This window comes from Psammomys obesus, unplaced genomic scaffold (assembly GCF_907164565.1).
Source record: "Psammomys obesus unplaced genomic scaffold, mPsaObe1.curated_primary_1811, whole genome shotgun sequence".
In the NCBI taxonomy this organism is placed as follows: domain Eukaryota; kingdom Metazoa; phylum Chordata; class Mammalia; order Rodentia; family Muridae; genus Psammomys; species Psammomys obesus.
The window spans coordinates 9,222,480-9,244,671 of record NW_026595981.1 but is presented as its reverse complement, the minus strand read 5'-3'; the positions used below and the strand labels follow the sequence as shown (position 1 = coordinate 9,244,671).

The following is a 22,192-nucleotide window of genomic DNA, read 5'->3' as shown; positions in this document are numbered from 1 at the left end:
CCCTGAGGAAAATGGCTTCCACTTCCCTTGGTGACAGCAGCTACTTCACATAATGAACACAGGCCAGCAACCAGGATGGACACTCTTCATCCTAACTGGAAGGACAGACATGCACTTGGCTAGATGCACTGGGGCTTGGGAGGGCATTTTCTCTTCTAAGACTCTGGGCAATCAAATATGAGCGTTCCAACCCAGCCCAGCTTTCTCCAGCAGCACCGGGACAGGAGGGCTGGCTGGAGGGAAGGATGGAGATCTAGTTCTCAAGGCGCTAAGCACAGTGAGGGAGGACAGACGGCCACCAAAACAAGGAAGCTTCAAATCGAAGTGGGAAGTGGGAGGCTGTAAATGGCTCCACCACCCTGGGAGGGAAATCACAGGGAAGGTGCAGAAGAGCTGACTTCAGATGCATAGAGTGCCAGGACCAGCTGCTGCTGGCTCCTCAGTGACCTTATGCTCTGCCCTTCTACCGTCCTCCCCAGCGAAAACGTTTGCACATCTTTGGTTTTACCTACCTAACTCACCCTCTTCAGGATAGAATGACGCACAGAGCAGGCCGGATGCCTTGGGCACTTCCTGCTTCAGGACAGGATGATGGAGGAGCAAGGGCGGCAAGTTGCTGTGTAGCTTTAACAGAGTTAAAGAGCCCACCTCACAGTTCCGCCAACTGGATAACCCAGGACGGCTGAAGCAGAAGCAGCCGTGACACCAAAAGGGGGCTTAAGAAGGGGTCCGAGTGTGTGAAAGCAATCAGAAATTTCTCTACCAGAGGAAGGATTTCTTTCCCATTACAAATGCAACAAATACTCATTAAAAATAGTTGGGAAAGACAGAGAATACTTGTAAAGATGGATTTTATCACTAAGCCCCCATGTGGTGACAGTTTTGCTGTTTCGCAAGTGCTTCTTGGCAAAATGCCCACAACACCCATATGAAGAGCCACTCTGGATTACTTCACTTACGCTGGGTTGGGACTTGCAGGCGGGTTCCGACTTTTCTCTTTTGCATAGAACAACACTGTGCGCTTTGCTGGCTTCTCTTGGTGACCTTACTGGGTGTGTGAGTCCCCTCAAGCACTCAGCACTACCTCCGGGCTACCTCTGAAGTGCTGGGCTCAGGTGAAGCCAGAGAGGTGACAGAAGACATCCTTCCTGGTATTGTTGCCAGCAATAACCAAGCTTCCCCTGACTATCAAGTTTATTTTTATTTTGTGAACACAGCGAACCGTGGAACTCAGCACACTGGAACACAGGAGATAAGAAGTGGGAGGACCAGCATCCACAGATCACCACTCCATTCCTGTCTACGTAGTGAGCTCAGCTGTCTCAACCTCCCACCAGAGCGAGAGGAGCCTTCTCTGCCATGACGGAAGGACAGCACCGCTAGCTGGGGCACACAGTCCCTTCTTCAGGTGGCTTCAACGGGGTGTTTTGTTATAACAACAAGCAAGAAAGGTAACTAATGAGGCAAGCGCTGTGAGATGAGAGAGAGAGAGAGAGAGAGAGAGAGAAGGTGCTAACGACACCCACACAGGAAGGGCACTGGAGATGCCTTCTGGGGAGAACTAGGCAGAGCTCAGCAGAGCAGCCAAGTTCTGCAGCAGGAAAGCTCTACCTGAGCTAGGCAGTTTGGCTGATGTTCTGAAGACCGTGGGGGCCCACTGCAGGACTTTGAATGAAACTTAAACGGAACAATCAGATGTAGAGTTTAAAACAGTACAGTTAGGTGATCGCACAAAGGATAGATTAATAACAGCTTTAAAAAAAAAAAAAGAAGAAGAAGAAGAAGAAGAAGAAAGAAAGAAAGAAAGAAAGAAAGAAAGAAAGAAAGAAAGAAAGAAAGAAAGAAAGAAAATAAAAGAACTAGCTAGGAGTGTGTGGCTCAGTCGCAGGTGACTTCTCCAGCCATCATGGGCCTTGAGGTCCATCCCTAGGGAACTGAACGCAAAGCCAGAAGCAATGGCAGGACTGAGAGAGTGGCTGTTCAGGACGCAACGGGACAGCCGGCTGCTGCCACTGGGCTGCCAGCTGGGAGCACTAAGAATTCCTGTCTCCTGAAGAGATGCGACCCTGCTGGGAGGGTCGCGAGTTACCTGAAGGACTAGCAAGGCCTCCCGGGAATGTAACCGCTCCCTGGGAAATGTTGCAGCAGCCACGCGGCCTGCATGCATGTGGACACAGTCTGGCCTTCTCCATCCACTTTGAGGGACTGCAACCCCAGAGGGAAGCTAGTCATTTGTTGATTCAGAGTACCGCTACTCAGAACATGGAAAAGTGAATCCAAGGAAAGTATTAAGAGCGGTGAATGGCCAGCAATGTGATGTCTACCACACAGCTTTCTGAGGAACACGAAGGGACGACACTAAGTCAGGTGCGAAGAGATGAACTCAAACCACTACTTTTTGGTAAAACTTGAATATGTAAGAATTAAGAACGACTGGTGCTGGGAGACTGTCGGTGGGCAAAGTGCTTTGCTGTGCAGGCGGGGGACGTGAAGTCAATTCTCCAGAACCTATGAATCCAGGAGTGCTAAAGGCACTTGTCTACACTCCTCGTGCTTTGAGAAGGCAGGCAGAACCTCCAGAAGCTTGTGGACACCAGTCTAGTGTGCACAGAGGCTGCCAACAGAGACCCTGTCTTAGACAAGGAAGAAAGAGAACAGACATGGATGTCCTCTGACCTCCACACTCACTGTGGCACGTGCACCCGATACACACACACTGTCTCTCTCTCTCTCACACGGGCCTCTTTTTCTTTCTCTCTCACACAAACACACACACACACACACACACACACACACACACACACACTAAACAGATAAAGATTTTGTCCTACACTCCTATTTTTCCGAGGTACAGGGGGCCTTGGAACTCTCCAAAGCCAGTCTGGAACTGCTAGCTCAGACCTCCATCAACGTAACACAACCCAGTCAGCACATTCATGCTCTGATAAGTCATAAGAACATATTCTCTGCTTCCAAACAGACTTCTGGACGAAGAAGCAAGCGCTGAACCGTCCAGCAGACTTACTGTGAGTGTGGCGAGCGACATGAAGCCGATTAGGTTGTTCCACACCTTATCGATGTCCTTCAGCAACTGCTGGAGCTTCTCACTGCACACGGCAGTGGCTTTTATCCCCAGTTCCACGCGCCTGGTTACTCGGTACACTTCCACGACACCTGAGGAGCAGAGGGTAGAGGTAGGCATCGGGAAAGCAGAGACAAAGCAGCACTGTGGCTTGCTGCTGACTCCATTAGGAGGGACACGACTGCACAGACAGGGCTGCGAGGAGAGATCTGTATTGGTTACTTTTCTATGGCTGTGATAAAACCCCACGGCCGAGGCAATGCATAGGAGAAAGTGTGATGCCGCCCCCCGTAACTGCAGAGTGAAGGCATGGTGGCTGGAACAGCTAACTCATACCTCAAACTCCAAGCTGAAGGCAGAGAGCATACTGAAAATGGCAGGGGGCTTCTGAAGCCTGAAAGACTCTTGCCCACAACACACCTCTTACTAGAAGGCCACACCTCCTAATCCTTCCCAAACAGTTCCACAAACTGGGGCCCAAGTATTCAAACCTATGAGTCCATGCGGGCCACTCTCATTCAAACCGCAAGATGTGAGCCTCCTTGATCTACCAGAATGGTTCTTTTCCTGTCGTCTTTAATCAGGCTAAACTCTCCAAGCATGAAGAACAGGTGCCGGGCACCTCCTCATTCTAAGGTGGTCACTAGACACGGCCCCAGGCCTCTAATGCGGCCATCGCCAGACCACCGTGCTGCCCAGTGCTGCCCAGTGCTGCTATACAGCTTTCAAGGAGGAACACAGAGTCCAGAGACAGACATTGTGAGCTAACATCCCCTGTCCCACCTCTTACTACCCACATATCCTGGGGCAAGTGATGAACCTTCCTGGGCCTCCGGTTAATACAATACTGTAGAAGGCTCAAACAGTGTTTTAGTGAACAGAAGACACTGTGCAAGCTATTCGGCTCTTTAGTTCAAAGTTCTTTTTCCCCCTAACGTTCTTTGTTTTTAATGATTTATTTATTTCTCTTATTTTATGTACACTGGTATTCTGCTGGCTGGTATGTGTGTGTAAAGATGTCAGAGCCCCTGGAACTGGAGTTACAGACAGTTCTGAACTGCCATGTGGGTGCTGGGAATTGAACCCAGGTCCTCTGGAAGAGTAGTCAAGTGCTCTTAACTGCTGAGTCATTTCTCCAGTCCCTAGTTCAGATTTCTTTATGAGTATTTTTTTTTTTTTGGGTGAATCAGGAAAATCCCACTAACTAAAAATGGAAATAAATTTTTAAAAAATCTGAATGTTAATGTCATAATAGAGTAATTCATACTGAATCCTCAGTCTTTTAAAAAGTCATCATTGGGGCTAGGTGCCATGGTAGAAGCAGAGGCAGGCGGATCTCTGTGAGTTCAAGGCCAGCCTGGTCTACATAGTAAGTCCAGGACAGCCAAGATTACATAGAGAAATCTTGTCTCAAACAAAACAAAACAAAACAAAACAAAACAAAACAAAACAAAACAAAAAGGTTGTTGGGCTCCTATGTGCTAGAAATTTCAATTTTTAAAATTATATTTCTTGCCGGGCGTGGTGGTTCACACTTTTGATCCCAGCACTTGGGAGGCAGAGGCAGAGGCTAGCCTGGTCTACATAGCCATGTGTGTGCAGAGTCTGTTGGAGGCCAGAAAAGTGCCTAGAAGCACTGGAGCTGGATTTACTGGCAGTTATAAGATAGCCAACATGGGTATAGAGATCTGAACCCTGGTCCTCTGCAAAAGTAGGAGGCACTCTCTCTCTCTCTCTCTCTCTTTTTTTTTTGGAGGGGGCGGTTTGAGACAGGGTTTTTTCTGTGTAAAAGCCCCAGCTGTCCTGGAACTCACTATGTAGACCAGGCTGGCCTCAAACTCACAGAATGCCACCGGCCTCTTGGTGTGTGCCACCACACCTGCCTGCAGTAGGCACCCTTAACCACTGAGCTATCTCTTCAGCCCCCACAGACATAGTTTATAGACGCAGATATAAAACAAAGGCTTGAAAACTTCACTATAAAGATTTTAAGTAAAAGTTCCTCGTGCCCATGACTTCAGTGTTTACCTATGAATGCAGCTGCTAGTGAGGGTCTGTGGGAGAGCACAGACCTAAGCTACCAAGAGTGAGAGAACACTCATCCTAACGCACCGTGTCATGGTTTGGCTATGTGAAAATCAAATGGCATACCTAGGAGATATTCCATGCCTTGGGCTGACTGGATAACTTCTGTGCAAACAGCACTGCTACTAATGCCATTTAAGGTGTCGTTTGCCTTCTTAATGACCTACAAGAAATGAATCACACCATAAAGGTCACCACAAATCAATTTCCCATTAATAGAAAACCCAACCAGTATGAAAAGCCATGCCTGACTGGTGTGAGCATTTGCCTACGCAGAGACAAATCTAAGGACTTAATTTTAACTTTCAAGAAACTATCCTTCACTTCTGTGGAAGAGGTAGATAGGTAGACAGACAGACAGACACATAGGATGAGCCCGTCTCTACTACTGTAAACTTGAAGGATGCGTGACATTTTCTTTTTTAAAACATACTTTTATGTTACGAGCACTGGTGTGTTGCTGCATGTGTGTCTGTGTGAGGGTGCTGGAACTCCCGGCACTGGAGTTACAGACAGCTGTGAGCTGCCCTGTGGGTGCTGGGGACTGACCCTGGGCCCTCTGGAGGAGCAGCCTCCTCAACTCCTGGGCGTCTCTCCCCCAGGGACTGTCATGCTGTGCTGGCGATGGAAGTAGGGCACCCCTCATGTTTGCCTGCATCATTCAGAGGAACCGAGGAGGGGACAGGACAGCGCAAGAGACGGCGCAGGCGCAGAGGAGCGGCATACTCACAGCCAGGGCGCTTCCCAGGCATCTCTGCCACTCATACGCGTATCTCTCATTTTCCTGTGGGTTTTAGAAAAGAAAACTGGGTGCAACAGGCAGCCTCAGGGTCCTCTGTTTACGACTTCAAAGGCTTAGAAGACTCCTTTCTCTTGAGAGCACTCTTGCAAAAACAGTTATCATTTTAACTCCACTAAGAGACAAGAAATATGAACGTGAAGGACCTATCTTACAGCGGCCTCTGTGTAAATGTTGCCTCACTTGTTCTTGTCAGTAACAATGTAAACTTCTATCCAGTTTCTCACCATGGAGGTATCTGTCTATGAACCAGTGCCATACAACAGCTTTCAGCTGGGCACGGTGGCATACCACTCAAATCCCCAGCATTTGGGGGGCAGAGGCAGGATCACTGTGAGTTTAAGGCCAGCCTGTTCTACATGGAGAGTTCTAGGCCAAATAGTGCTACGTGAGACCATCTCAAATAAACAACAAAAACTCCACAGAATAAAAACTACAGCTTTCCATTCCATAGTTCACTGCTGCTGTGTACATCTGTATGTGTTTCAAGGAACAGAGATGTTTAAGGTACCACAAACAGAAACAGTAGATCCAAAACATTTTCCCCTCCTCTATGTTGATGCTTTAAAATTCAGTAGGATGATAAAGTGTAAGATTTGAGGAAGATTTTCTTAAATACTTCTCTCCTTACAAAGTCCCATGAACAATTTCAACTTTTAGTGTCTATCACACATAGGGAGCATTTTCACCCTGGGCTAATGCTACCAGCCTACTTTTTGTCTGGTGTACAGTGCCTCCTCCTCCTCCTCCCCCTCCCCCAGGAAGGCGGAGAAGCGTTCTTCCCACGGTGCTCAGGGCTCTGGCAGCTTTCCCTTTACCTGTTCCTGTGCAGAAAGCTGCCCAGCTTACCTCCACCTCACCAGTCAGATCTTTGTACTTGTCGCGGATGACAGGCAGTGCTGCCTTCTCACTCAGAGTGTTGGAGCGGTCTCTGAAAGGCTGTTCCAGGGCCGGAGAAGGAGAGGAGCGGCTTATTTCTTTATCCCCCAGGCTCAAGCTCCTCTTGTGTGATCCTGGGTGGAGGGAAGAGTCAGCACAAAGGTTCCATTAGATTATGCAGCTGGCTCAAGCAGGGACTTGCTTGCTGATGTGACCATCTTTTTACAGACGGTCATGTCAAGAGGCATTCGGAAACCCAGTCTGGCAAGTTCTTTGAATCTTACTCTCTTGTGCTTAGAGCCCTTAGTGTCCTTCATTACTCTTCCTTGATCTGTCACTACACTACATAATTCTAAGGACTAAATGACTGGTGTTCAGATGCAATGCCTTTGTAAATACGGGTGTCTAGGAGTCAGGAGGCCCTTCCTGTCATTGGCTGGAGGCGTGTACCATTGTGCCTCCTTGCTTGCAGGCTGGCTTTCTCCTGTGAGATCCAGAGCTTCAGAGACAGGAAATGAGGGCAGCAAGGAAGCAGAAGATTTGGAGAAAGATGTGGTAGAGACTCTGACTGAGAGGTATCACCTCCATCAAGTGTCTAAAAGTACTTGCTATTACTTCAGGTTATGGACTGATTAAAACAGATACCTTTTTTAAAAGTACTGATTTTCGTGAATTTTAATTACTCTCTGTGTATCTCTGGCTGTCCTGGAACTCACTCTGTGGAGCAGGCTGGCCTTGAGCTCACAGAGATCCACCTGCCTCTGCCTCCCGAGTCCCGGGATTAAAAGAGTGCCCCACCAGATCTGACATACCGCATGTTCCTAGCCACTGAGCCACCTCGGCAGCCCCAGAGAGCTTTTAAAAAGTATTTGTTAAAATGTTATTCTTAAATTTATTCATTTCATTTTATGTGTGAGTGTTTTGTCTGTGTATATGTATGTGCACTACATGCATGTTTGGTGCCTAAAGAAGTCAGGGCATTGGATTTCCTGAAACTGGAATTATGAATGGTTGAGAACCACCGTGTGGGTGTCAGAAATCAAGGATCAAACCTGGGCAGGAACAAGTACTCTTAACCACTGAGCCACTTCTCTAGCCTTCTATTTTTAAATAAATGTGTGTGTGTGTGCGTGTGCGCGCGTGCCATTTGTACGCAGAGGCCAGAGGCGTGGGATCTTCCTGGAAGCTAGAGTTACAGGCAGTTCTGCCTGATGTAGGAGCTAGGTGCTGATCTTGAGATTATTTGTTGTACACTCTCTTAGCCACAGAACCATCTCTTCTGACCCCAAACAGATCATTAAAAATGCATTCATGGAGCCAGGCATGGTGGCTCACGCCTGCATTTCCAGCACTCAGGGAGGCAGACGCAGGTGGATCTCTGTCTGTTCCAGGCCAGCCTGCTCTACAGAGTGAGTCCAGGACAGCCAAGGCTATACAGAGAAACCCTGTAAAAAATGCATTCATGGGCATGTTGGCTCAGAAGGTAAAGACTCCTGCTACCAAGCCCAACAAACTTAGGACTCATATGATGGAAGGAGAAAACAGACTTGCAAAAGTTGTCCTCTGACCTCCATATGCATGCCCTGGCACATGTGCCCACAATACGTAGACAAATATGCACTCAATGCCAGGCATAGTGGTATGCACGAGCACACAGGAGCACTGGGGAAGTTGAGGCAGAAGGATCAGGTGCTTAAGGTTATTCTCTGCTACACAATGGTTTTGGGACCAGCCTGGGCTACATGAGACCCTGTGTCAAACAAAACAAAATAATAATAAAACAAATAACATACCCAGATGTTGAATGCAGGCTGAATGCAGACCTACTGCCATATGGAACCTGGGAAATAAGAGCAGATGTAACCTGCTCCGAAAATAATCAAATCCACATCTTTGGCTATTTTAGATAGCACGCTTTGTTTTGCTTTGTTTTTTTTTTTTTTACTCAGGGTCTCTTTCTCCATAGTACTGGAACTAGCTATGTAGACCAGACTGACCTTGAACTCAAAGAGATACTCCTGCCTCTACCTCCTGAGTGCTGGGATTAAAGCCAGGTGTCACCACACCTGGCACACAGCACACGTCTAAGCAAATGAGGGAGTGAACAAAAGCCTCGTTCTCCTTGTTCTTTCTTAATAAGCAGACATGAGGGACAGCGACCCAACTTCAGCTCCAGGGAAAGGACCCCAGTCTCGGAAGTTGGGACATCTACTTCCTGCTGAACATAGAACCGCCATTTTACTTTTTCTTTTAAATTATTTTTTTAGTTTTTGAGATAGTGTCTCATTATGTTGCCCAGGCTGGCCTGAAGCTTGCTATACAACCCAAGCTGAGCTCAAACTCATGATCCTCCTGCCTCAGCCTCCCGAATGCTGTGATACAGACATGCCTCACCATGCCTGGTTTTCAAGAATCACCGTTTTATTCTCAGGAAAGGAGGTGTGTCATTACTACAGAACAAGCCCACAGGAAGAAAAATCTTACCTTGAACAGAAAGGTCAAAGGTTGCCAGCTCACTTTTGATCATTTCTTCACTGGATTTCATTTTGCTTTGTGAATTGGCTACTAAAAAGTCAAATTTGCTGATTTTGGGCTTTTCACTTTGAAATTCTCCAAAGTCGTCTGTGCACTCCTTGGGGGTCTCATGGGAGGCGACACTGGAAGCTGGGCTTGGACACGCGGTCTCCTGGCTCCGGTCCACTATGGGTAGGTCCTGCCTTGTGAATTCCTGGAAGTCTTCACTTTCGTACTCTTTCTGCTCAGTGGTCTGAGGCATCATGTCTTTAAAGCTGGCAAAAGCTGGGAAGGGAGTCTCTGGAAGAGCATCCTCACTTGCCAAGGCGGTTCCTTTGAAGAGAGATGACACTGTGATGTTTTCAGAACTGCCAAATGAGATCTCTTTCTTTTGAAGGTTTGAGGTGGCTGAGGAGGCCCCACTTCCTGCTGAGAGGACAAATGGAGAGTTTTCTGCCCTGAGGTGCATCACCCCTCTCTGACCATTCAGGGCTTCTGAGTGTGCTCCCTGCAAAATGGCTACTACAGCTTCCAAAAGCAGCACAGTTTAAACCCTCTCCATCTGAAAGGGAAGGAAGGCCCCACAGCCAGACACAAGCTCCTAAGTTAGGCAAAACGCCTAGAACATTTCACCAGTCACATGCCACGCTGCAAAAGCCATAGTCAGAGCTTGTACTAAAATGAAAGGAGCTGGGGCTGTACCATTTGATCCTTAAGAAGCCATATTCATTTTCAGCTAGCACTTATATTTGATTACAAAGAATCCTTTACTTGGGCATGGTGGTACACACCTTTAATCTCAGCATTGGGAGGCAGATCTTTGTAAGTTTGAGGCCAGCCTGGTCTACATGGAGTTCTAGGAGAGCTAGGTCTTCAAAGAGACCCTGTCTCAAAAAAAATAAAACAACAAAAATTCTTTCCATTATATGTAAAAAATTACTACAAAGGTAGGTTACATAGCCATGTATACACTGTTTGATAGAAGATTCAGATCATTTCAAGAATTATTTTATGCTTGAAGACATACTTACATATTTCTTACCTAAAACATGTCACCTTTTGGTCTAGACTGTGTTGGACAGTGTTTCCCTTAAGTACAACTATAGGAAATATGATGAGCTAAAAATCCAGTTTCTCAAAACAAAAAGTAAAAACATTCTCATCTAACTTTGAAAAAATTACTAGAAAAGTCTATGTCAGGCAAAGACACACATGGGGTTTAATCAAGCAGTTACTTACCTCATTGTTATTTTGGTAGTTTGGATATCCTATTGCTGAGATAGAAAATAACAAAAACCAAAATCAACCTGAACTAGTTTAGTCCTTAAAAAACAAAAACAAAAACAAAAAAACCCAGAATGAAGGGCCTGGGTGTGGTGAAGCATGTCTTTAATCCCAGGAGGCAGAGGCAGGCAGATCTCTCTGAGTTCCAGGCCAGCAAATGAAAAGTCTGAGGTCCGCCTGGGCTGTTTCTGCTTCAGTCACGCATCTCCCTGCCCACACTCCCTGAGGAGGGGAAGAAATAAATGAGGAGTCACCACCTTCTTTGTATACATTAAATAAGAAGCTGGTTGAGGTGGTGCACGCCTTCCATCACAGCACCTGGGAGACAGGGGCAGGCAGCTTTCTAAGGCCAGCCTGGTCTACAGAGTGAGTTCCAGAACAGCCAGGCTGTCTCAGAAAAATGAATGAGTGATAAGGTAGCAGAAGACAGGGAATACAGCTTTTCAGTCTGGACAGATCTAAATTTGACTCTATCACCTACTTAATTTCTTAGCACAGGGCACGACTAGCCTTGAGTTCAGTGTGGCCCTGGACTTCCATCTCAGCCCCCAAGTGTACTTTTCTGAACCCTGGTGTGCTCACCTATGAAGTGGAGAGGAGACTATATATTTGGAAGGGTTGTGGAGATAGTTGTGGGGATGTGTATGGAAGATTGTTCAGTACCTGGAGAACAACACATGTAACAGCTTCAATTCTGAGTAAAAATAAAAAGGCAACTCACCATTTCAGTGATGTTCCTAGGAAAAGTTGTTCTGCTCATGTTCTTCCCCTCTTCACCCTTCTGTCACACAGGGGACTGAACCAGGGCCTTGGGCACACTAGGCAAAGGCCTGGCCACTGACCCACACCTCCAGCTCTCTGTGGAGAGAGCTCTTACTAACCGGCCTAGGCCGACTGTGAACTCAAGACCCTCCTGCTGCAGTCTGCTGAGCAGCTGGAACAACACGCCCGAGTCATCAGGCTGGCTTTCCAGGTAAGTTTCAAAAATCCAAACCAGAGAAGCTGCCTGTGGCTGGGGTGGAGAAGCCCCTTTCAGCAGGGCACTGGGTCAAGCTGCCTCATTTCATTTTACTTACTGTCTGAGGTGAGAAGGCCAACTGTCCTGACAACCGTACACACAACTCACAAGGAATGCCAAGTTCTGTGACCCGGGTTTTCACAGTGAGGTCACTGGGAGAAACAACGTTGGTCACCTTCCCTCCACGGCCAGAGCGCATCACAGTTCAGAACAGACGCGCAGCTGCAGACCCTGCCACAGCTCTCCCACCGTCACTCCACACAGCTCCCTACACTCTGATATGAGCATGGGATTAATATTAAAATGCTAGCTAGAGTCTCCCAGTGAAAAGCAAATCTCTTTTGCTAAGTGATAGAATACTTTAAAGTTCTGCTGTGCAAGCTGCACCCTTCGTGTGTGGCCTGCTTAATAAAAAGGAAAAATGATTTGGGTGACAGATCTATAGTGTAGAATGAATGAAGCAAGCCATTAGACAAAGCACTTTCTTAGTCCCTCACTGTAGCATTTTCCCCTTTAGGTAGAAGGATCTGCCTAGATCTAGCTGTCCAGGCTCAAATAAGGTGCCACTCAGAAGGCGGATGCAGTTAGACGCGAGGTTAGTTTGTCAGGGGTACTTTCGGCTGGGAGCTTCGCCACACAGGTATGTTTATTAACTAGATGTCTGCAGAAGGCCTCTGGGCAAACCATTTGAGAACCTGCTTCTAGTATCTTATCTAGTAAAGAAAGAGTAGTGATTTTTTTTTTTTTTTTAATGCAGACCAAAGATAAATTTATGGAAAGACATCTCTAGTTCAAACAATTCACTCAAGTTGCTATGGTAATAAGAAGATCTTTTTGTGCAATTATGCAACAAAATAGAAAGCCTTTTGTATAAAAATCAAGACTGACTCACAGCATCAGGTAAAAGGCATTGTAAGCAATAAGGACTGCCTTGGCGAAAGAGCTCTTAAGACTTTTTATAACTACAAAAGTCTTCGATGAAATCGTGTAACATTTCACCCTCTGGAGCCGTTCACCACATAACTAAATGAAAAAGCAAATGGCAGACTTAAAAGAAAATGTTTGGGATGCGTATGTTAGCCAAAGAGTAAACATGTTATGAGTCACTAAACGTGGGTTTGCAGCTCAGTGTTTTTACTTTTCCTTATTTACTGGCTACTAGTGGGTGAGAAGTAATTTTCTAAAGAGTAATTAATTTGAACGAGTAAGTACTAAGACTGGCATTATGTAAGAACCCGAGGCAAACAGTTACGTAAGCCTTAGCATCTGAACACAGCTTAAATATGGGGTGTGCTTCCTTGGTATAGTGAATACTGGTAAACCATTTTCTAAGAAAAATCTGGCACATTAGTTCACTGAAGGCAAGGGACAAACAAGGAAACTCCCCATTTTCTGGTATTAGTAGCTCTATTTGCTTAGCAACTCGGTTCTATGTAGTATTGTATGAAGATTTAAAATACAGTAAGTAACAAGGCCTCCAGCATGAAGGACTGGAGCCCTGTCTGCAAAAAAATGATACAGGATGTTATAATCACCAAAGTGACTAGAGATGGCTTTGCGATTTCATAGCTGAATTCTGAAAATTGCCAGGAGAAAAATAAAAAAGAAAATCGGGAATGACCATAATAAGAGGAAGAGCCGCCACTGTATCTCCGATTCTCTGGCGGGTTCCTGGGTGGTGCTAAGTAGAGCCACAATGGGGGACAGGCAATAAGCCAAATTGTGTGCTTTCACAGACGGATTTGTTTGCAACCAGGAATTCACTATAACAAAGGGCAAAAGGATAAAAAGTACAATCTGCTTCCCATCATGGATCAAATCAAGACATGGCTTTCTCTCCTACAGGCAGCTAACCCTACCAGGCTCTTCCTTAACCTCTATTCAAATCCACTCTGAAGGCATGTTGTTGTACATGAAAACAAGTTATCTCCAGGCACACGCACTGCCACCATAGGACAGAGAAATGAGACCCACCCCATGGATGTTTTCTAAGGCTGTGGGAGTATGCCTGAGAGAGTAAGAGTTACTGGCTTTTAAGAGAGGGGCTTCGAGGAAAGGGGAGAAGGTATTACATGTACAATTCCAGTATTCTCCCGAGTCCTGCACAGCAGTAAGACTGTTTGCTGGTCTGAAGAGGCGACGCCAGACTTAGCCCAGCCTTCACTAATCAGCACAAACCATGCAATACTTGAGCATTTCCACTTCTCCCCATATGGGGCCCAAGTCTCCCGTAAGAGGACATTCTCTACCGACTGTAAGGCCTGGTCTATGTCCTGAGTCTTAAGCATCCTGAAAGGCATAGCTGTGGAGAACAGAAAAAGTGACCCCATCATGCAACAGGCTACAAAACTCTGCTGTTTGATCACTTTTCTGTGTTTTCTAATCTGTGGAGGAACTTCCCTTTCTGTGTGTTTGTGCTGACTCCTGTGATGCTATGGCTTGAATTGTACCCACACTGTAAGCACCGTTAGGCATCAGTGTCGGTGCTTTTAAGTTCAATAAAGAAAAGCAGCGAGCATGAGAATATTAAACCTCAGAGGAGATTAGAAGGCAAGAGACAGTAAGACTGTCTGTGGTCAGCCAGGGAGATCCCTACTGAAGACAGGGCTCAGAGGTCAAGAGCATGTGCTGTGCCACCAGAGGGCCCAGCATCCAGGCCAGAAAGCTCACAACCACCTGCAACTCCATCTCTAGGGGATCCAAGGTCTCTGGCCTCTGCAGCACCTGCACTCAGGTGCACACCCACACACACATATATAATTAAAAACAGTAAAAATAATAGAAGTCCCATCAGAATGAAAACAAATGAGCACAAAGGATGCTAAGTACAATGAAGGCTTTCTGGCTACCAAAAGGGGGAGAGAGAGAAAACTTAGGAGCTGGGTATATGGCCCTCTTATGTTCTCAAAATCACTTAGCTGACATTTCCAGACAACTTATCAAAAGTCCTTAAATGACAGACTTGAGTAGAAGCCACTCATAAGAGAAACAAAGTAATTTGGGCTGAGAGTGTACCTCAGCGGTAGGGCACTCACTTAGCATGCAACCAATAAATATACATGAGTAAAAATAGCTGGGCCCGACGACACGTGTTTATAGTCCTAGCTACTCTGGAAGCCGAGGCAGGGGGAGAACGTAAACTGAGGAGTTCAAGATCAACCTAGGCAGGACAGTGAGACCTTGACTCAAACAAAACAAACAAGTATAAATAAAAATAACTGCCAGGTGATACCCTCCTTTAATCCTGGTGCACGGAAGGCAGAGGCATGTGGATCACTTGAGTTCAAGGTCAGCTTGGTCTATAGAGTGAGTTTCAGGACAGCCAGGGCCACACAGAGAAACCCTGTCTCAAACAACAACAAAAGTAACAGTAGTAGTAATAATAATAATTCAATTCCTTCCATTATTTTAGAAGCTAGCACAGCTTGTGTGACACTGCCAGTGTTCTCTGTGAGTGCACCTGTTTCCACTGATAGCATGGATTCTAACAGTGACTGCAGAACATCAGCATGCTTGTGGGATGCCTCATGCCCTGACAGAGACAAGCATTGGCCAACCGTATCTTACCTGACGTCAGGATAAACAGCACAGAGTTATTTTCTTTCACACACACACATACACACGCACACGATCCTGTGTTATTATAATATTAAATCTACCTCCCTAAAAATAATATGGTGTCTAGTCGCAATGAGCTCTTTGATGATTGGCAGTTATACACAGAGTCACTTCTGCTCACAAAGGAGATTAAGCAACCCTGTGGACTGCTCTAGCTTTCGAGAATCTACTGACAAAGGAAGCCGAAGCCCCATGAGGTCAGTCTCATGAACGGAGCAGTGCAGCTGCTGCTCTCACTGGCTGGACACTTTTCTCCCCAGTCTGGTAGCAGCACATGGTTCAAATGCAGAGCATTCTGTCCAAGGTTTTAACAGCAACCTCTCAACTCTCAACATGTTACACACCTTGGGTGGAAGGCCTGGCTCTTTTTAAGGGTAAATTTCACCTGACACCCAACTTTTTTCTTTCTCCAGGGGGCAGAGCAAAGTGACCTTGGGAATCCTACTCAAAATTCCCATTTTCGGGAGTTTAATATCCTTAAGATGCAAAAGAGAACAAAAACTTAAAAACTTCAAATTGCATGTAAAAAGTGAAAGCACCGAAATGACTCATTTCCCTAAAATCTTTATGGGTTGGGTCTGGGACTTGAAAAAGACTTCTATTGCCAAGGTTCCTCATGCTCCTCCTACTCTGAAACGGAGCAAACAATTTATTGCTTGATTTATTGCAGTGCTGGGATCAAATCCAGTGCCCTGTAAACATACTACCACTGCGTCAGGCGGGAATTAATAAGCGTTTCTTAAAAATGAAATTTAAAGTTTAAAGTTTGGTTCTTTTGTTTTGTGGGTTGTTTTAATTTTTAACGCTTATTGTGTATATGACATGTCTATGTGTGAGCACAGTGCGCCATGCACGGGTATACAAGTCAGAGGACAACTCTGTGGTGCTTGCTATGTCCTTCCACTCTTTCAAGGTTTTCTGTTTGTTTGACTGTCTTACCATATACTCAGGCTGGCCTTGAACTCACAATCCTGTCCCTGCCTCGTAAGAGCCGAGATTATTGGTATGTGTGTCACTCTTGGCTGAGTGAGGACTGTGCATAATATATTTCCACATATGTTGATTTATTTGGTTCTGAGATTAAATAAGTACTTTGCAGATGCTAGCAAGCATGCTACCAACTGATCTCAAGAGCCTAGAAGCTACACGATTCATTTCAATGCCACACTAAGCACTCTGTCAATGGGCTTATAAGGGGCAAAGGTTAGACCATACCCCTGCTTTCTTAGGGGGAAAAAAAAAACAGTCTCAAGGGCTATTGTGACTTCAATTTGATACCAGTCCGGTATTTCTTTGGTCTAACTCTGAAAAACACAAATTACACACATCCCCACACTTTCAAAATATGCGAAAGAATCGTTTATTAACACAGGACTTACAGATCGCAAAAGAGAGTGGTACAGAAGAGCTAAAGAGGAGTCATCAGAGTAAGCATGCAGGCAAGTGTTTGCAGAGGAAGAGAATAAAGCAAGTTCCAAACGGCACATCCACACACAAGTGTCTATGTTGAAAAAAAGACATCAGAAAAGCAGCCAAAAAAATAATAAGGCGCTGATTAAAATACAAAGATTTTCCATGTCAAAAAGAGCTACTTCACAGGCAGGGAGCCACAGAGGGCTTGCTGACTCTTTGAGAAAGTCACAGATCAAAGTAAGCTCTTGCTGCCAGAGAAAGAAAGGACCTTTAAAGACCAAATCAAGATGCTGCTGTGTGGGAGAGAGTAAATTTAGGAGGGTGGAAAGCAGCCTCGTTGAAATTATACGCAGCAAGGGCTTAAAGGGTTAAATGTAGTGATATGCAAAGAGAAACCAGGCAATGTTATTAGTAGATCTACCTTCATACAGAGAATTAACAGCACGGGTTAGAGACAATATCCCCTTCAGAGTTAAGTTAGGGTTTCCAAACAAGATAACGGTCCATAGACAGTTATCACCTAAGTGTTTTGTTTTTGTTTTTGTTTTTTTTTTGCTCCATCAGCCCGATTCTTATTTCTTCAGGATGTCCTTTTAACCCTCAGACTAAGAGAGCAAGAGATTCCACAGTGAATGGAAGGACAAAATAAAGTCACAGTGCATGAAGCAATGCCTGCCGCTCGCCCTCTCTAATGTATTATTCATGCAGCAAGCTTGCTCAGTGACATGTAGGCATGATGGTCAGCCGTCAACCCATCTTTAACAACCGCTCTGAAGGATGGATACTGCCCCTTCCTCACCAGAGGTTTACAGAGCAACAGAAGGAAACAATCTGCATTAAGGTCTCCTCCCTCTGAAGAAAGCTGGCTTGAACATGACAGGTTCCATTCTGGGAATGTTCCAAACATACAGAGAGAACACAAGCACATATTATTTAACAGGTCCATTGAAATGAGCTCAGTCAAAAGCCAACCTCCCCTTCCCAAATAAAAGGTGGGAAAAAAGACATCCCAAACTTGAATTAACTCATTTCACAAAGATATGTGGTTTGGCACTGTGAAAGAATATAGATTTATTTTCAGAAAAATAGCCTCTAATTAATAACTTCAAAGTCCAAAGGCTAGAATACATGTTGTGAAATTGTTTTTAAATAAAAATCAAATGCTGTTGTTTAAAAAACAATGTCCTTTGCAACCAAGTGTTGTGGCTCATACAGCTCATACAAAAAAGAATAAATCATCCTATCAAATGAACAGCAGTGAAGGGGAAAATAGAAAAAAATAAGAGAGAGAGAAAATAACAGCGAAGGGCAGAAGAGCTCAGCCAGCCTGCCACACCAGGAGAGCCTCTGGCGGCAGCAGGCGAGCATGGATCTCTGCTAACTTGCTTCCCATTCAAAGCCCAGCGTAAGAAACTGCCAACATTCCAGTAACAAAGGACAGACGCCATTTGCCAGTTTGAAATCTGACGACTCCACAGCACTTCACAATGTCTGCTGAGCCTGTAAACTTGGAAGTGTCTTACCTGTCCCTCTCAGGTAAAGAAGCAAACCCTGCAAGCGCACACTACATTTTCTAACAGTACAGTAAGACCGAGATAGTTCTCATTATTAAAGGCCACAAAATAGTTTATCTTTCTATAGACATATCAAAAAACCAAAATGAAATAAAAACTAGGACACTTGGGAATCTAGTTCTTGAGACAGGAAGTTGGACCGGATAATAAACTGCTACATGTAAAGCCACGCAGGGTTTAGAGGGCACCCTAGGAAGCGGTTCCCACACGTCTTATCAGAAGTTAGTAGGTACCCTACCCTAGCATCTACAGGGTTATTACAACTTAATACTCACAGTAACACTGCAAAGCAGTCACACTGACAGCAGGCTGCTCCCCGCCAGGCCCTCAAACACCAAGCGTCCCTAGGTGGTCTCCCTCTCCTCAGGGAAGCTGCCAAACTGCACTACAAGTCGGGAGAGGTTTTTCACTTTCTTGGCCTAGTAAGAGTCAGTTTCCGTAAACCAAAAAATACTGTCTTAGCAACTCTATATATATGAAAGAGAAGACAAAAGGGAGGGCGGGCGCCGCTGATCCCTCTCATAGGAATAAAGAAACATTGCAAAAGTCTATAAAACTTCTGGCTATGTGGGGCTCACTGAGCAGCAGGTTCATGTGGGCCTCTGATACCAAGTGAGTATTGGGTTTCAAAAATAAAGGTATTTTGGCTATCCAATCTAAACTTCAGAGCAGTCAGAGTGCCCATAGGTTAAGATTTTCATAACATCATGTTTAACCCTGCTTTAGACAGACAGATGGACAACTGCAGACTAGTTATTATTAGAAAGCCTGTCCATCAGTCAAACAATGCCCACAGAGCCATCTTTGAAATCTACGTCACCATCACCATAGCAATCTCACCAATTCCTCACCTGCGGCAGGAGGATGTTGGCCACTAACTGTTGGTAAATCCAAAGAGCTATCAGACATGACATGCTTAAGATCTCCTCCCACATCAGCCAGTTTCATGTCAAACTGAACAGAAAGCGCATCTTCAGAGTCCTCCTTGCCAACGCTGCTGCCACCGATGGAGGGAAGGTCTAAAGACTTCACCGAGGCAGAGTCTTCTTTGGCGTGTCTGAAAGCCACCGCCTTCTCTCCCAGGGATTTGTCTGAGCTCGTGGATGAGAATTTACTGGAGTGGAAGTCAGCGAAGTCATCGTCACTCTTTGCGGACTGAGGGTTCTCTTTGAACTCCTCCATGGCCAGTCCAGCTCCCTCGAGGGAGAGCTGTTTGAAGACGTCGTACTTGGCAGACGCCGCAGGCGGGTTCTGTGTGCCCTCCACTGCGCTGCTGGCTAAGGGGCTGGGGCTCGCTTCCTCTCTGAGGGCTTCAGATTTGTCATCTGCTTTTGGCTCAGATGAAATTGAGCTGTTACCAAAAGCCATGAAGTCTGCAAAGTCGTCCTGCTCCCCAACAGATGCAGGATTAGAATATTCCCCGAAGAGGTTGAAATCTCCGAAATCATCTGCCAGACTAGAAGTTTTAGTGGGTGCCGGTGCTGCCAAGGCTGCTGCAGATCCAGCCGGCTGAGGCCTCGTGGAAGCTGACTTTGATGTGCTAACCGCAGCTGAAAAGGGCACCGATTTCTCGCCACTGCAATTCACTGAGGAGAACATATCTAGGTCTGCTAAGTTCAGAGGGGTTTTCACCTGTGTCTGTCTCTGCTGTGCAGCTCCAGAGGGAAAGGCTGCTGGAAAAGCATCTTTTGCCGGCGGCTCTAGGGGTGACACGCTATCTGCGGTCTTGAAGTCGGTGAAGCCGTCATCGGCTCCTGTGGATCTGAAATCGGCAAAGCCCTCTCCTGAAAGAAGAAAGGGCAGTGAAGTAAAGACCCAGAGCTGTAGATGACATAGAACAAGGTGGATTAACCTGAAGTGTAATTCTGTATAGTTTCCCCCTTGGCTTGACGGTAGCCATGGTCCACGCCGTCACACTACTTGCTTCCCCATTAAAGCCAATGATACAGAAACAGTCACGCACTGCTCAAGACTCCCTCCTCTGGCCAGACCAGAACCAGAAGCTGGAGGCTCTGCAGCGGCACACTGTCATAGCAGCCCTTTAAAGAGGAAACGTATCAATGAAGGGGATCCATGAAGTGTTGAGGAAAGCCCTGCATCTGATACTGGGAATGTACAACTTCAAACAAATAAGTGCCTGAGTGTTGCAGGACACACCTTCCCAGAACTGGGGAGACTGAGGCAGAAGGATCACAAATTGAGGCCAACTTGGGCTACGTAACAAGACCAACCAACCAATCAACCACCACCAATAAAAACAACCCAGTTATCAGAGGCTAGCGTTAGCGCAGCGCTCGGTGGGAAAGCTCAAGCATGAACAACCGTGGGCGGCCTAGGTTCAATGCTGACCAGGCACATGTGCACACTGACACACATGCACATTGCACACACACAAGAGAACACAAATTAGACAGGATATAATGTAGTCTTGCTCAAATATGCTGACATATTAATTTGAAGATATTTTTGTAAAAAAGTCTTGAAAAAGTAACTACTTATTTGAAAAGCAAGCTCGGCGCCCTAGATAAGAGCACTATAAAAGCTTGACAACCTCTGACTACTGTTGCTAGGTGTGTGAGTGTGACGTGTACAAGTGGAGGTCAGAGGACGGCTCTGGGTATTGACTCTCTTTTCTCCTTTGTTTTAAATCTGAGGACTGAATTCAGGCCATAAGGTTCTTCAGCAAGCATTTTCATCTTCTGAGCCAATCTTTTCTAGCCCCTGACCGCTTGTCTTTAAACTCTGGAACCACGATTCTTAACAAGATTTCCACTCTTCAGTAGTATCTAACTTTGTCATTTACAATTGCAACGTCAGGATGCCAATGACCTCAGTTTTCTTACAGCGTCTGAAGGTCTACAATGAAACCCACCTGGATAAACCATTTAATTAAAGCCAGAGATATGCCAGACATGAACATCGCTATACCAACCACGACTGCCACTTCTGAAGAATTTTAAAAAATACAGACTTAAATTTTGTTTGTTTGTTTTTGTTTTTTGAGATAGGGTTTCTCTGTGTAGCCCTGGCTGTCCTAGAACTCGCTCTGTAGACCAGGCTGGCTTCCAACTCAGAACTCAGAAATCTACTTGCCTCTGCTTCCTGAGTGCTGGAATTAAAGGTGTGTGCCACCATCACCTGGCTTTTTTTTTTTTTTTTAATAGACAGTCTACCTTTGTAGGTCTGGTTAGCCTAGAATTCACTAAATAGATCAAGCCGGCCTTGAACTTGTGGCAATCTCTTGCCTCTACCTCTTGAGTGCTGAGATTACAGGCATGTACTACCATGTCCAGTTTCTCATTCATTTAATAAAAAAATATTCTTCCTAAAAATAAAACATAGATGCATACAAACCACAAAATGTACTTAAAACCCAAACCCTAAAATCAATTTCTAAAATTGACACCAAGGAAGACTGGCTTTAACCCTACCATGCCTGATGCATGATCTGCACTTTGGTTTATCAGAGAGAAAAGGCAATGTGATTTTTCTTCTTAATCTGATACTGAACCTATTTACTAGCACTATTTATCAATACAAACACTCCCATAATCCTAGAGAAATATGAGAAAGAGGAGCAGCTTTCAACTTTCCTAATTTTTAAGACATAACATTAAAAGTCATAACATAAAAAAGTCAATTTCACAAAATGACAGGAAATACAAATGTGGAAATTAGGATTTTAGAGACACATCAATGACATCTATGTTATTTCTATAATGAAAAGGTAATTAGTAGTAAGCTTTTTTCTTTGTTTTTTTTTTTTTTTTTTTTTGAGGCAGGGTCTCACATGTTAGCGTAGGTTAACCTGAAACTCATGGCAATTCTCCTGCCTCAGCCTCATGAGTGCTACAATTAGAGGTATGATCATGTCTAGATCATGGCCTAAATAAACCTTTGATGTGTTGCTTTGAAATATCTGTGAA

The 22,192-nt window shown here is 45.3% G+C and overlaps 1 protein-coding gene across 16 annotated transcripts in view; it reads right to left on the bottom strand.

Annotated features, from left to right (window-relative positions):
• Synrg (synergin gamma) overlaps positions 1-22,192 on the bottom strand; it is a 76,345-nt gene that overhangs the window by 10,631 nt on the left and 43,522 nt on the right. For 9 of the 16 annotated variants that reach the window (XM_055619506.1, XM_055619509.1, XM_055619512.1 and 6 more), the window contains 6 exons: positions 19,118-20,050; positions 9,330-9,692; positions 6,816-6,979; positions 5,898-5,951; positions 5,234-5,330; positions 3,026-3,174 (listed from right to left, as the gene is read on the bottom strand). In XM_055619506.1, the coding sequence (XP_055475481.1) occupies positions 3,026-3,174; positions 5,234-5,330; positions 5,898-5,951; positions 6,816-6,979; positions 9,330-9,692; positions 19,118-20,050 (1,760 nt within the window). Of the gene's footprint in view, positions 1-43; positions 96-3,025; positions 3,175-5,233; positions 5,331-5,897; positions 5,952-6,815; positions 6,980-9,329; positions 9,789-19,117; positions 20,051-22,192 lie in introns of those variants that run through there. The other 7 variants (XM_055619504.1, XM_055619510.1, XM_055619516.1 and 4 more) reach the window with 2 other exon arrangements.